This window comes from Sinohyriopsis cumingii, chromosome 3 (assembly GCF_028554795.1).
Source record: "Sinohyriopsis cumingii isolate HCF-2022 chromosome 3, ASM2855479v2, whole genome shotgun sequence".
Taxonomy (NCBI): domain Eukaryota; kingdom Metazoa; phylum Mollusca; class Bivalvia; order Unionida; family Unionidae; genus Sinohyriopsis; species Sinohyriopsis cumingii.
The window spans coordinates 65,745,314-65,759,672 of record NC_142963.1 but is presented as its reverse complement, the minus strand read 5'-3'; the positions used below and the strand labels follow the sequence as shown (position 1 = coordinate 65,759,672).

The 14,359-nt window shown below is 34.4% G+C and overlaps 1 protein-coding gene across 1 annotated transcript in view; it reads right to left on the bottom strand.

Annotated features, from left to right (window-relative positions):
- LOC149803008 (exportin-6-like) overlaps nucleotides 1-14,359 on the bottom strand; it is a 142,767-nt gene that overhangs the window by 15,972 nt on the left and 112,436 nt on the right. The window contains exons 18-19 of the mRNA XM_089952548.1: nucleotides 12,312-12,426; nucleotides 10,620-10,679 (exon numbers count right to left, since the gene is read on the bottom strand). Coding sequence (XP_089808674.1) covers nucleotides 10,620-10,679; nucleotides 12,312-12,426 — 175 coding nt within the window. The remainder of the gene's footprint in view (nucleotides 1-10,619; nucleotides 10,680-12,311; nucleotides 12,427-14,359) is intronic.

Below are 14,359 nucleotides of genomic sequence, written 5' to 3'. Positions count from 1 at the left end.
GCAAATGGTACATTTAGATTATCAGTCTCATTTATGTACCAGTACTGCATATAGTCAATGGTACATCTAGATTATCAGTCTAATCTATGTACTAGACATGTATAAAGCAAATGGTACATTTGGATTTTCAGTCTCATTTATGTACCAGTACTGCATATAGTCAATGGTATATCTAGATTATCATTCTAATCTATGTACCAGACATGTATAAAGCAAATGGTACATTTGGATTATCAGTCTCATTTATGTACCAAGTTTCAAAGAGACATCTTACAGGTTTTGGAGTTTTGCCCTACACAAAAAGTGTACATCATGAATAAACAGACAGAAATACATACAAAAGCCAAATAATTTGCTGAAACTGAAGAATAGTGAGCAACAAAAATGCACATCAGGACCACAAGTTCACTGTGTACAGTGGTTCCTTCTTATACAGCCTCCCTCACCAGCTGCCACCTCCTTGAGAAGGCCAGTTTCCTCAGCACTGATGAGTTTGTGCATAAAATTACCCCTCATAGGCAGCCAACCCTCTGATACAGCATGTTTGCTTACAGAAAATGGGCTTGACAATGTTGTGATAGGGTTTGGGGCTTCACAGACCTGTCTAGTTATTCTCTTTAATAATTACTACTGAAATGTGATCATCAAGATAGACTTATATAACTTTTGTAGATTTAGGCACAAATGGAAATTAACCTTGAACAATAAGGATACCAGGTGAGGACCGACAAATCATGTTACAGTACATAATAATAATAATAATAATAATGAGGACTTTGTATAGTGCCTAATCTTTAGATGCTCTAAGTGCTTTACAACATTAGACAACACCTATAAGATAAAAAACAGATAATAATATTATTACAAAAACACCATGAAATTAGAAAAAACGTTAAAAAATAAAAAACATGCTGAGAATATTTCAGGTAGGAAACATTATTAGGTCTTTAAGTTTGTTCTTGCTGTCGATATAAGTGAGTTTTGAGAGCCCTCTTGAATGTGATCACTGTGTCTTTGTGTCTAAGTTCAGTGAGCAATTCATTCCACGTTGCTGGGCCCTGGTATGCGAAAGAACGCTGTCCATATGACTTTGTTTTCATAGTGGGAATAATGAGAATACGGTTGTCAGAAGAGGAGCGTAAGTATCTTGCTGGTGTGTACACATGGCTGAAGTCAGATAGGTATGTTGGACTAGAGTCCGACAGTGAAACGTAGCACAGAGAACAAATTTTGTGTTTGATTCTGGATCAAATGGATAGCCAGTGTAGGGTACAGAGCAGCAGGGAGGTGTGCTCTGATCATGGTACTCTAAGTATGATCCGAGCAGCTGTGTTTTGAACTTTTTGAAGTTTCTGGAGTAGGTATTGAGATGAACCAGACAGAATTGAGTTACAATAGTCCAGTCTTGAAAGTACTAATGAACACACAAGTGTTTTAATGGCATCAACTGAAAGATATTTGCGAATGGAGCTGATGCATCTCAGCTCAAGATATGCAGCCTTGCATATGTTCATGACATGTTGGTGCAATGTGAGAGTATTGTCCCGAGTAACACCTAGGTTTCGTACTGATTGTGCGAATTTAATGTCGGCACTGCTGATATTTATTGTTTGAGGTAAAGGATGTGAATGAGAAAGTCTTTGTGTTGTGATCAGAATGGCCTCAGTTTTATCATCATTCATCTGCAGCTTGTTACATGTCATCCATGATTTCACATCAGAAATGCACCTCTCTACACCTTGGATGGTACATCAACTTCAGTTGGGTGGCTAGATTTGTATATTTGGGTGTCATCAACGTACAATTGGTGAGACACTGGATGATGATCTATGACACTTGAGAGCAACTGAGTGTACAGAATGAAGAGAACAGGTCCAAGAACAGACCCCTGTGGAACACCACAACATAGATCAACTGGGCTGGAGTGTATTCCATTTGCAGATACAATTTGTGTCCTGTTGACCAACTAGGACTTGAACCACAGTATCATGAATGCCAAATACATGCTGGAGACGGTGAAGTAATATATCATGGTCTATTGTGTCAAATGCTGCAGACAAATCAAGGAGGGTGAGGACTGTAATCTTTCCGCTATCCAATGCAGAGAAAATGTCATTAACTACTTTTAGAAGAGCAGTTTCAGTACTGTGGCAAGGGCGATATGCAGATTGTATATTGCTACATGTATCACGTCCTGTATCAACAAGGCATTTCATCTACTTTATAAACTTTTTTGTGTGTATGATTTAATTCCAGTACAACTAGCAACACAACAATAAATCATTATACAAGTTTAACATGTCTTCATCTAAACGGAAAATTCTTACTTTAGAAGAAAAAGTAGAAGTTATTCGACTCAGTGATGAAAAATTTGATGATCTTAAGACTTAAATAAACATTCTGAAGCAGTGGGAAATGGAGTAAATGGAAAGAGAATGATTCTGAATGCCAAGCGATCTTGTACCAAGATTTAAATGACAAAGTTTTTGAATGGCTCTGTACTGCATGTGCCAAGAACATCACTCACAGCTTAAATATTGAAGAAAAGGCATGAATGTGATCAACTGAAATGGGCCATGATAACTTTACAAGTAATGGATGGTTACATAGACATCAGGTCAAAAATAATACAAGAGTTTCATCTTTAGTGGTAAGTCTGCTTGAGTCAATAATGAAGTTGTAGAGGACTGGAGCAAAAGATTCAATAACATATGCAAGAATCATGACAAATGTGGTAATTTAAATGTGATGAGACTGGTTTGTTTTTCAGAATGCTACCCTCAAGGTTACAGGTTAAAAAAGGGGACACATTTAAATGTAGGAAACAAAATCAGAAGATTCATTTTTCCTTTTTGCAAGCTGTTCTGGTGAAAATCTAAGACCACTAGTGATTGGTAAACCATAAAAAGCAAGAAATTAGTTTAAATAAATACAGTAAATCAAATTCAAGACTTTAAGAGTGATTTATGAGACCAAATGAAAATCACAGATGGCAGCACATTAATTTCAGTCTTGGTTAAAAAACTTGAATCATCAAATGAAAGTGCAAAATAGGAAGATCCTAATGTTTCTGTTCAACTGCACATCCAAAAATGGAATTACCTAATGTGAAGCTCTTGTATTTTGTAGCCAATACAACCTCAAAACGTCTGCCTATGAATGCAGGGATCATCAGCAGTTAAAGTTGTATACAGGATAAAACTACTTTTACATGTAGTATTTTGGATGGAAAAAGTATCAACAGCATCAGAGATAGCAAGACAGGGGACTTGGCAAGATGCAGTTCAGTGGTCAATTAAACAAGAAATGTGGTAACACCTGATACTATCCGAAAATGCTTTCAAATATGTTGAGTTTTCCAGGAAGACCCTAATGTAAAAATACAGAGGACTTATTTGAAGAGGATCTTGTGCCACTTTTGCCATCTGGAATGACCAATCACGATTATGGTGGTAATGGCACACGCAATGAAACAAAATTGGTCAAATTCTGTATAATTTTAAAAATTGTATGGGTACATTCTACAGAACTAATGGAATATGGTCTAATGATAAAAAATATTGCAACTGTGAATTTACTTTGGAAACTACAGGACTCTTAAAAAAAGGCAAAATGAAAGCTGTGAACAAAATGACACAAACAAAACTGGATAAGTATTTCACACTCGAGAATTACAAAATATTATTGTTCACTCTAAAAGGTCTATTCTTAAGAACCTTTGATGATGATTTTGACTTTTAAATGAAGATATTAAATGGGTTGAAGTTACATGTAGCTTTCTTACTATATATATATATATATACTTCTTGCAAATATAATTCCCCTCAGTAATGGACATGCCTCTAATAAGGATACTTTGCCAGTACAAAATGGGTGGCCTGATAAGAAGGGGACCACTGTACCAAGTTTCAAAGAGATACCCTGACTGGTTTGAGTTATAACCCAGAAATAATTTTTGGATTAATTTAAACATTAGTGATATTGCCTTGTTTCAGGCTTCCATAAACTAGTTAAATTATGAATAAAAGTCACAGAATAATCAATTATCTAAATCCCCATGGAAAGAAACGTTTTATGCTTTTTTTTTTTTTTTTTTTTTTTTTTTTTATTAACCCCGTAATAGGTTGACCAATGGGTCGGGGAACCATCCCATGGTCACCTTACAATCAAACATTTCTGGTTATCAGATAATCTAGGGATAATAAATATAATCTACAGAGAAAGTAAAAAAGGAAACACACACAAACACACACACACACACGCATATACACATGCATATGGCACACAATCTAGGTGACATGGCCTTTGTGATATTACAATATTTTGTTCCTGTTTACCATCAAGACAGAGACAAGTTAAATGTTCATTGTAGAGGTCCATTTTTGAAGAAATTGGTCCTCTTTTTTATTTACCTTAGCATTGTATTTTTCAATGTTCTTATGCATTGCAACTATTTGCTTAAAGGCAAAAATAGAAGGATTTTTCATATTGAATCTGCAAGTATAAATATAATATTTTGCCAAAATAAGCAGAAAATTACCCAAACTGTCCAGTTGTTCACTTCCTAAAAATGTTTCTTTTTTGGACAGATGTACAATATTTGGGCAAAAAGGTGCAAAATCTTCAATAAAACGGTACCAAAACTGTGAAGTAATACTGCAGTCATAAAAGAGATGCTGAATACTTTCAGTTTCACTCTTACAGAAAGTACATTTGTTGTCATCAAATATGTTAATTCTTTTAAGAAAATCATTAGTAGCGATTATTCTATGGATTAATTTAAAGTTAAAAGAGATCAACTTGGTATCCTTGGTACAGCGTTTTGCCCGGCTGTATATATCAGACCACTCCTCACTACTTATATTTTTATTAAATACTTGCATCCAAGCTTCTTGCTTCGCAGTGTGTTGCCTTTTAGTTTCCTGTAAAAGATCTTTGTAAACATACTTGAGTGAATCTTGTTTTCGCAAGTTCGTTATTTTATCCTCCTGCTTATCAAAATTATTATGTACTAGATGGTTTTTTATGGCATCTTTCCATGCTTTAGGAATTCTGGATATTAAGGAGAAGTATTTCAAGAAATCATCGCTTCCAGTTTTTTGTTTTATTATCTCAAAAGGTATTAAATTACCGTGGTCATCTACTAGATCATTCAGAATTTCAAAACCAGCTTCTGTCCAGGATTTGTATTGATAAATCATTTTAGGGGGGACAAAATTTAAAATACTCATGGATAGATACTCGTTAGGACTTTGCGGTTCTTCTTTCCATTTAGATACTGCCAAAATTGCATCTCTCCAAAAACTGTTTTTAATGAACTTACTAAATTCTTCTAATTTCCTTCTCCCTAAATTCCAAATATCCTTTTTATTTCTGAGTATAGTTGTATTGACTAAGTTCTGCCACGTTCCATCTTCCTTTTCCAGCAATCTTTTAACCCATCTTATCTTAATATACCTAATGAATGAAAATATGTGTATCATATTTAGTCCTCCCTCGTTTTCTGGGGAAACTAGTATATCATGTTTTATTCTCTCTACTTTTCCACCCCATACAAATTTAAATAACATGCGATTTAGTTCTGCTTCAACTTTTGCTGATGGGTTAGGAAGTGCTGAAAAAAGATGTATGAATATGGGCAGAACAAGAGTCTTTACAACAATTACTTTACCAACTATTGACAGATGTCTTTGACTCCAGCTTGCCAGTATTTGTTTTGCCTTTGTTAGTTTCTTCATATAATTAATTTCCACCATCTGTTGTAAATCTGGAGAAAATTCTATGCCAAGGAGTGTAAAGTTCGAAGAGGACCAAATTAGGCCCATTTCGGGACATATTCTTTCATTAGAAAATTTCCTGTTTCCAATCCAAATAGCTTTTGTTTTTGTTATGTTACATTTAAGTCCCGATAATAGAGAGAAACCTTGCAAGATATTCATAGTTGCTTCAAGAGAAAAACTAGATCCATCAAGAAGAATAAAAGTGTCATCGGCATACTGACCCAATTTATATTCACTGGCGTCAAAGATTACTCCCCGTACATCCACGTTTTGCTTTAAAGTTATAGCTAAAATCTCAACCCCAATGATAAACAAATAAGGTGCAAGGGGATCTCCTTGACGACATCTTCTTTCAAGTCTAAAAAAAGATGACATATGTCCATTATTTATAACACAACTATTAGAGTCATTACAAAACAGTTTAAACCACTTACAAACGGAATCACCAAAATTAAAAGATTGTAGAGCTTCTTCCACAAAGATCCAGTTAATTGAGTCAAAGGCTTTTTCGAAATCCATTAACAATAATAAACCATATCTGTTTTCATTCTCAAGTTGGTCCATGATATCATATAATAGTCTGGTGTTTTCTCCAATGAGTCTACCCTTCATATATCCTTTCTGAGTATCGCTGATTATTGATGGAAGAACCTTTTTAATCCTAGCTGCAATTGCTCCCGAAGCAATCTTATAATCAGTATTTAAAAGTGATATAGGTCTCCAGTTTTTAAAATATCTTCTGTCTTTTTCCTCCTTTGGTAGACATGTGATGACTCCTTGAGTCTGAAAATCTGAAAGTTTTCCTACAGTATATCCGTAATTTATTGATCTACATATAAATCCCCCCAGAGACTTCCAAAAGAATTTATAGAACTCTACAGTGAATCCATCCGAGCCAGGACTTTTTCCATTTTCCATCCGTTTTAGAGACATACCGAATTCATTAATTGTAAGCAGACCCTCGCATGATTCTCTTTCCTCTCGACTAAGTTTAATATTGTGATCAAAAAATCTATTTCGAGTTTCGTGAGTAGCCTCGTCATCAAGCTGAGCTATTCTACTTTTGAACAATTCCATATAAAACTGTTTTTGTGCTTCTAAAATATCTATTTGGTCAGATATATTTGTCCCATCATCTAAAATAATTTCCTTTATTGTCTTATTAACATAGTTTCTTTTTTCAAGATTTAAAAAGTACTTTGTGCTTTTTTCCCCAAATTCATACCATCTAGCTTTAGATCTTAATATAACACATTCTATGTATTTTTTCCTAGATTCCTCTAATTCTGCTTTTTTTCTCTCTAAATTTTCCAGAATTTCCTCATTTATGTTATTCGACAGTCCCCCCTGAATTTCTATTATTTCCTGCTCAATTTTCTTTAATTTTTCCCGTTTCTCTTTTGATTTCCTAATAGAATAACATATAGTTTCAGATCTTATTTTCATTTTCAAAATTTCAAAGAACATTTGGTCGTTACAGGAAAGAGAAACATGGAGAGAGTCATCTTTATTTCCCCCTACATAATATTCATTTACAGTGTCAGTTATACACTTTTTGACCAAATCAGTATACTCAGTGTTCCTCAACAGTTGGTTATTAAATTTCCAATATCCTTTTCCCCTTGGAAACGTTGAAAACGCCACACTCAAAACAATAGCTGAATGATCAGTCTTGTACCCTGGTAAGATACATGCATCAGCTGTATTCATATGAATGTCATCCGATACAAGAAAGTAATCTAGTCTACTTTGTTTCAAGGGAGATTTTTGCCTCCAGGTATACATCTTTAAGTCTTGGTTGGAATTTCGCCAGGGATCAATTAATTCCAATTCGTTTTTCAGGTCTTGAATCGCTGCCCTAGACTGTTGGTGTTTGTCATGTAAAATATTATAAGTATCCAAATCTAAGTCTTGAACAGTATTCCAGTCTCCGCACATTATAATTGATGAGTTCTCAAAAAATAAAGTCTCCTCCTTTAACTTTCTAAAAAAGCTAGGATTATCATCATTATAACCATACAAATTCACGAGGGTTATTCTGTTGCCATTAATTGTAATATCTAAAATAATAAATCTCCCTTGACTGTCACATCTTTCTCTATGGATTATAAATTCAAAAGTATTTCTAAAAAATATTGCAACCCCAGCACTCTTACTAGAGCAGTGGCTAAATATACATTTGTATCCCCATTCAGCTGCCCAATATATTTCATCGTTCTTTGTACTATGAGTTTCTTGCAAGCATATTATAGATACATTCTTTTGTTTTACCCAGTGGAAAATATCCCTTCGTTTTAAGACTGAACCTTGCAGGCCTCTAACATTAATAGATATAATTTTTATGTTATTATCCATGAAAACAGCAGAAATTTTACACATACATATTCTTGTACAGGAATGTATGAAGTAATTATCACCTTGAGTTTATCATATGCATGGCTTTCACACTCACACTCACACAGAATACAAACATCCATAATAAAATCATCCATGGTGTTACAGTAAATGCTGTAGCTTTGGCTGCGTTTAACATTGATACAGTATACTATGGACAACAAGTGAAACAACTCCATTTGCGATAACTCTTATGCACCTCTGACAGACCTTTCCGGAGCTAAGACAGTTTTGTAAACCAAACAGCACAGATTAAAAAGAATATAAATTACAACTTAATGAATGAAAAAAGGGGTAAAAGGGAAGAAAAAGAAAGGGTGAAAGAGCGCATACATGGGAGTGGTGGGTGATTGAATGTATGAGCAAAAAAAGTGAGACTGAGAGATTTATCGTGGAGGAGTAATGTTGAGAAAAGTGAGTAAACAACTGAGTAAATGTGTATATGAGAGTATAAGAGTGAAAGATGATTTATAAACTAGTGAGGGAATTTATTAGGGAGAGATATAACAGTGGACCAGCGAATAAACAAACCTATTAATTAAGGATAAAATTGGTGAGGGAAAGAAATGTCTTATAAACAAAATATTAAAACAAATTAGAGTAGAAAAAGGAGTATAAAGACGAAAGTTCACATACCTATTCGGCCAATTTCATAAGTTCATAGAATTGCATATTACACTTATAATCTAATTTTCTCATCAATTTCATCATAGATGTCAAATTTTATCCTTTTTCCTGATTTGGTTTTACCATACACAGATCCATTAAAATACCATGCACTGTCAATTTCGTGATGCCTAGATAATTTATTGATAAGTTCAGTATTCAGCCTGGTTACATCCTCTACCAGTCTAATTCCTTTGTACTGCAGAAAATCCTTCCTCTTCTTGATAATTGGAAGTTTACAATCCAGACTCCAAAATTTGACAATCACTGGCCTTGGTTGTCCCTGTCGACCTGGAATCCTATGCACAGCCACTATGTCCCTGTTATCTAAATTAATTTTTGTAACTTCCTTCACCAATTTCGGAATTCTCTCTCTCAGATTTTCATTTTCCTCCTCCTCCAGCCCTAAAACTTTTATGTTCAGCTTCCTTGAATATTGTTCGAATTGGTTTGAAGCTGCACTTGCTTGCTGTGATCTCCTCTCATAATCTTTCATATCAATCCTCATTTTATCGTTTTCCTTCTTTGCTTCCTGTAATTTTTCTAGCAACTGGTGGTTTTCAAATTCCAGTGAATCCACCCTATCCATCAACTCTCCAGTCCTCTCCTTTACTACCCTTTCACTTTCTGCTACTATCTCCTTTCTCAGATCTTCCTTCACATTCTCTAACAATTTCCTCACAATAGTTGTAACAATTTCTGTTAGGTCATCTTTTTTCACCAAGTCAGCAATAGCAGATGTAAAATCTGCTTTTGAAATGCTCTCTCTGAGACTTTGCTTTATTTTGTCCAAGTCCAGCTGAATTGTACTCAAGGTTGATTCACTCATACTTGTGTCAGATGTCTCCATTAGGGTGCCACTCTGTAATCTGGTTTTTATTTGTTGCTTGCCTTGATCTTTCTTTCCACTCATACTTGTAGATAATCTTGTTTGGACTAATTTTTTCTCACTACTCAGTTGTGACACTGACATTTATTACTCACCATGTGCCAAACAACTCTTACAGTTGAAGGCAAACTACACTGAAGTAAGTAAATGAGTCAAACAGATCAGGTAGGGATTGTCTCAAAACTGCATCACTAAACTTCCATCTCTATTCCATCATATTTGAATTTTGAGTGGAAAAACACATTTTTTTTCAAAATTGATTAAGATCTACCAATAATGTTGTATGTCCTGCATTCCTTGAATATTCACACATAATCCCAACAAGTATGAACCATTTCACTGTAAAAATAACCACTTATAAATGCCAAAATCTACAGAGCCCACTTTACTAGCTTCCACCTATAGCCGCCATTACTGAACCCCCGAAACGTTTTATGTTTGGTTGCTGTGTTTTTCACTTCCAATGGATCACATACGTTAAAAACTACAAGGAATAAATGGCAATTAAGATGACTGCACTTTCATGGAGGTTTTTAAGCAATTGCTTAATTAGGATATTCTGGATTAACTCACAATTGTCAGCATAAATTGCAACCGAAAAGTTTTGGCCAATAAACATGCAAGTTAAAGTAACTAACAATGTAATCCACTATCTGGAAATTTTATATCTCATTATAAAGCACAACATGTTGTCCAAAGTTTTCTTTTTTAAAACTTCACGTGCCTGTCTGTATGTCTGTCTGTCTATATGTATGTATGTACGTATGTATGTATGTATGTATGTATCAATGTATGTATGTATGTATGTATGTATGTATGTATGTATATGTACGTACATACGTATGTATGTATGTATGCCAGCATGTATGTGTCTCTATATCTAAACTCACTTTTCAACAGCCCTATATGCTGCACTGCTCTCATGGGCTATAGTCTCTGATAACTGATCTCTGCAAATACAGAAGCAGCATGTTCATCATGTGTTCAAAATATATACTATAACTGAGAACATTTTGAACATATGTAAACAGGAGTTTCTCATTTTTATTTGTTCAATTTGTTTAAGAAATATTGAAACTAGACAGTGCAAATATTGGACGTAGAGATCAGTCTTTACTGCAACATACCATTCTAGAAACTTCAAAAGGACAGTGAACAGTGTGTCTGTTTGTAACACTGATAGCTTCTGTTTAGTTTGCAAATTAATAAGTTTACAATGTTAAGGACCTCCTAGCAACAATCAGGTTACATAGTATACACTGATCAATGAAAAGACTAAGTTTTGTGCATTTGTTATATTGTTCATGCTTTTCATTTTTTAAAAATTGGTAATGGGATACAAACAAATGAAAGAATGTGCAAATACTACGTCACACTGATAACTTTGGTCCAAATTCTTAAACTTAAATTACTTTGAGTAATCTGAATGCCCATAAAAAATATATGCATTTACAATCAATCAGCTTTTGTAAAATAAATAATTACTGTTGTCTGATATTGTCAAATAAATTAGTTAATATTCCTCCACATATCATGGAATTTGTAGTCATTCTTGCAGTCACTTTCTGCCTGGGTCATCCCATGTAGTGACTTCAAAGGTTACATATATTGGCATGTTCTATATACTTGGCAAAATATATGGAATGAAAACCCCACTAACAAATTTCATAACATCAAATCCATCATTGCCATCTCTCATATTGAAAACATGGTGGAGATGTGGTGGTAATGTGCTGACTTCATGTAGTACACAAACACCAGCATATCTGCCATTACATAAGTAACACTAAAAACATGATTTTTTAATTCTCAAACTCTCTAGTTTGCCATTTACACCTACTTTATTCTATAGGTCTGTTTAGAAAAAGAGTACTGTGAATGGAACAGTAGATGCCTGCCCAATGTATTATGGTCCTCTATGTAGGTAACATTTGCTTCTGTAGAACCATTTTTTCTTTTCACTGTCACAGCAACCTTGACCAATTATTTCTAATTGATAATGATTCTTCCTTACCATAAGTGCAGCCATCCACAAAATTGTATCAATGTCTGTGATGCAGTGACCCTGATATATGACCTTTTGACCCCACAATTGATCAGTTTCTTCCTACCCACAAGTGCAAGTAATTTACAAAGCTTGGCACAGGTATGTGATTTAGATCTAATCTTATTGTGCAGATATCACATGTATTCTTGCAGAAACACTGACCTTGATGGTTGATTCCCAAACTGATAGACTTCTTCCTTACGTAATGCAAGCCATCCACATAGTAAGGTCCAGTGCAGAATTAATGTTATTGCATTTGTACAATCAACAAATATTGGGTCTACTTAAGAGCAATTGATAAGCCCATAAAATAACATCCACTTTCTTTAAGTTTAATCTTAAACGCAGAATATTTAATTGGTAAAAATCATGGTAAACTTCCATTTTGTCAAATTGCTTAATTCTAGCTAGATGCAAGTTTAAGTTCTGACTTTGGATGTGTTTACAAAAATCCACATCAGATGGTCCAAGATTATGAAGCCTATTAACAGATAGGAGTCAAAAAACAGAAAATTCAGTTTAAGAAAAGCCTTACTTGCTGAAGAGGTTCATAAAAGTCTGTATGATCTGTTCTGTGAAGGGTACCCCCATCTGGACCCTCAATCCCTGGAACAGTGCCAGGAAAAAACTCATCATGTTGTCCACAACATCTGTTAAAAAATACAAACCAATATGAATTGTTACAAAATACAACACTAGGATTAATATAATCCATGTTAGGGTTTGGACAAAGACAAGAAAATCCCAGTCAAGGGGTTATATTATTTGTCTCCCCATGAGGCTATGCTGAGCAGAGAGACAAATAATGTAACCCTGTGACTGGAATTTCCTTGTCTTAGTACCAACAAACATACACAGATCATTTTTCTCGCCTAATCTTTTCCAACTAAATTAAAATAACCCAGCACCCTTGAAATTTAGTTAGCAGATTCAAAACACTGTATTTATCATGTACTGTACTATTATTGCTTCTCAATCTGCCACCATGTCGGCTAATTGTGCGCGTTGGGTAATTCTGTGCAATGATGCCCATTTATGTTGTAAACATTGAATTACGTGTTATTTTTGTTCAAAAATCCATTTTGTATCAAGAAAGAACGATCGTACTTTAATTAAGGAAAGTGATATTCACAAAGTGTACAAAAATATCCTGCATTTTGACTCGAAATGCATATGAAAATGTGATTTCTAAATGTCAACATGAAGATTCAATCTATGACCTTCTTGAACCGTTAACCCAGAAAATCCGATTGACTATGTTATCTATTAGAATTATACAAATAAATACATTATATAAAAGATGAAAATGTATACCTTAAAACAATACTGCAGTTTAATCCAAGTTTCCAATATTGCAAAAAGTTGTCCCACATGTACAAAATCATCTGCTACCCGTGTCAACTTGCCTCTAGAACATGAATTCTCAAGAAATTCCTCGGCGTATAGTCTGTTTCTAAATTCTGTAGTAATGTTTCCCCATCAACAAGATGTTCTAAACACATTACATCCTACTCATTGTTGTTTCTCTTCCACATAATAGCTTTTTTTGTACAAAAAGGTGAAGTCTCCTAACTTTTTTACAAGACTAGTTTAGTTTGTTTAATATCTCATGTCATTTATTGGCATTTGTATGTTGAGTTTTGTAAAAGTAGCTATAAATCTGACAGAACTAATGGTCTGAACTGCTGACAGAAACAATACAAAGTTATGTATTTCATTTCTATAGCCCAATGGATAAACATTATATCTTTCAAAGCTGTGCGCAGAATAGGCCGACATATTGCGAGTCACGAAAACACGGGGGTGGTATCCCATGCATCCAAAATTAATATTCTTTTGAACAGAATATTGGTGACAATTACCTCTTTTCAAATGATAAGCATTGCAGTATTTTATTTTCGTCAATCTGTTGAACTTGGTACGTGTTTGGCTTCAATATTGGTGACGATAACCTTTGGTGCGCAGAAATGCGTGACAGCATTGTATAAAAAGGTTATCAGGTTTTGTACTCTTTAATGAAAATCTGAATAATTATCTAAGCTGAATCTAACTATATATGCAAAAATGGACAAAAAAATCAAGAAAATGTTAAAACTGTTATATGTTGGAAGTATTGTGCAATAAGCATCTCAAGAAAAGTGCTTTTGTTTTTCCAAATACATGTACTGCCCATTAAGACAAATATGTTTAATGAGGGCAATGGGATGACCTGTGGACCCTAAGTACACAAGTTCTATAAATGGGAAAATAAACATAAAATCATTTGATATTATTACTGTATAATCATATTAACGAACCAATCTGGCTGGTAAGTGTAGCTTTTATATGCAATCTCATAACTGTTTGATTCAACATTTGGTGGATCATGTGCGTCTTCGACAAAGAAGAAACCGGTTTGACTTTCTAGTTTTTGCCAGCTTTGTAGTAACACATAAGAGATGGACTTTATGTGGTCAGTAATGTGTACTGCCTGTCTGTGTGGAGCTTTATCAAATAGCTTGATGTATGTGTGTGTGTGTGAATGCTAATGTGTCTCAAAATGTTTTGGATGGTGTTATCAAAGTTGCTGAGACCTTAAGTTGC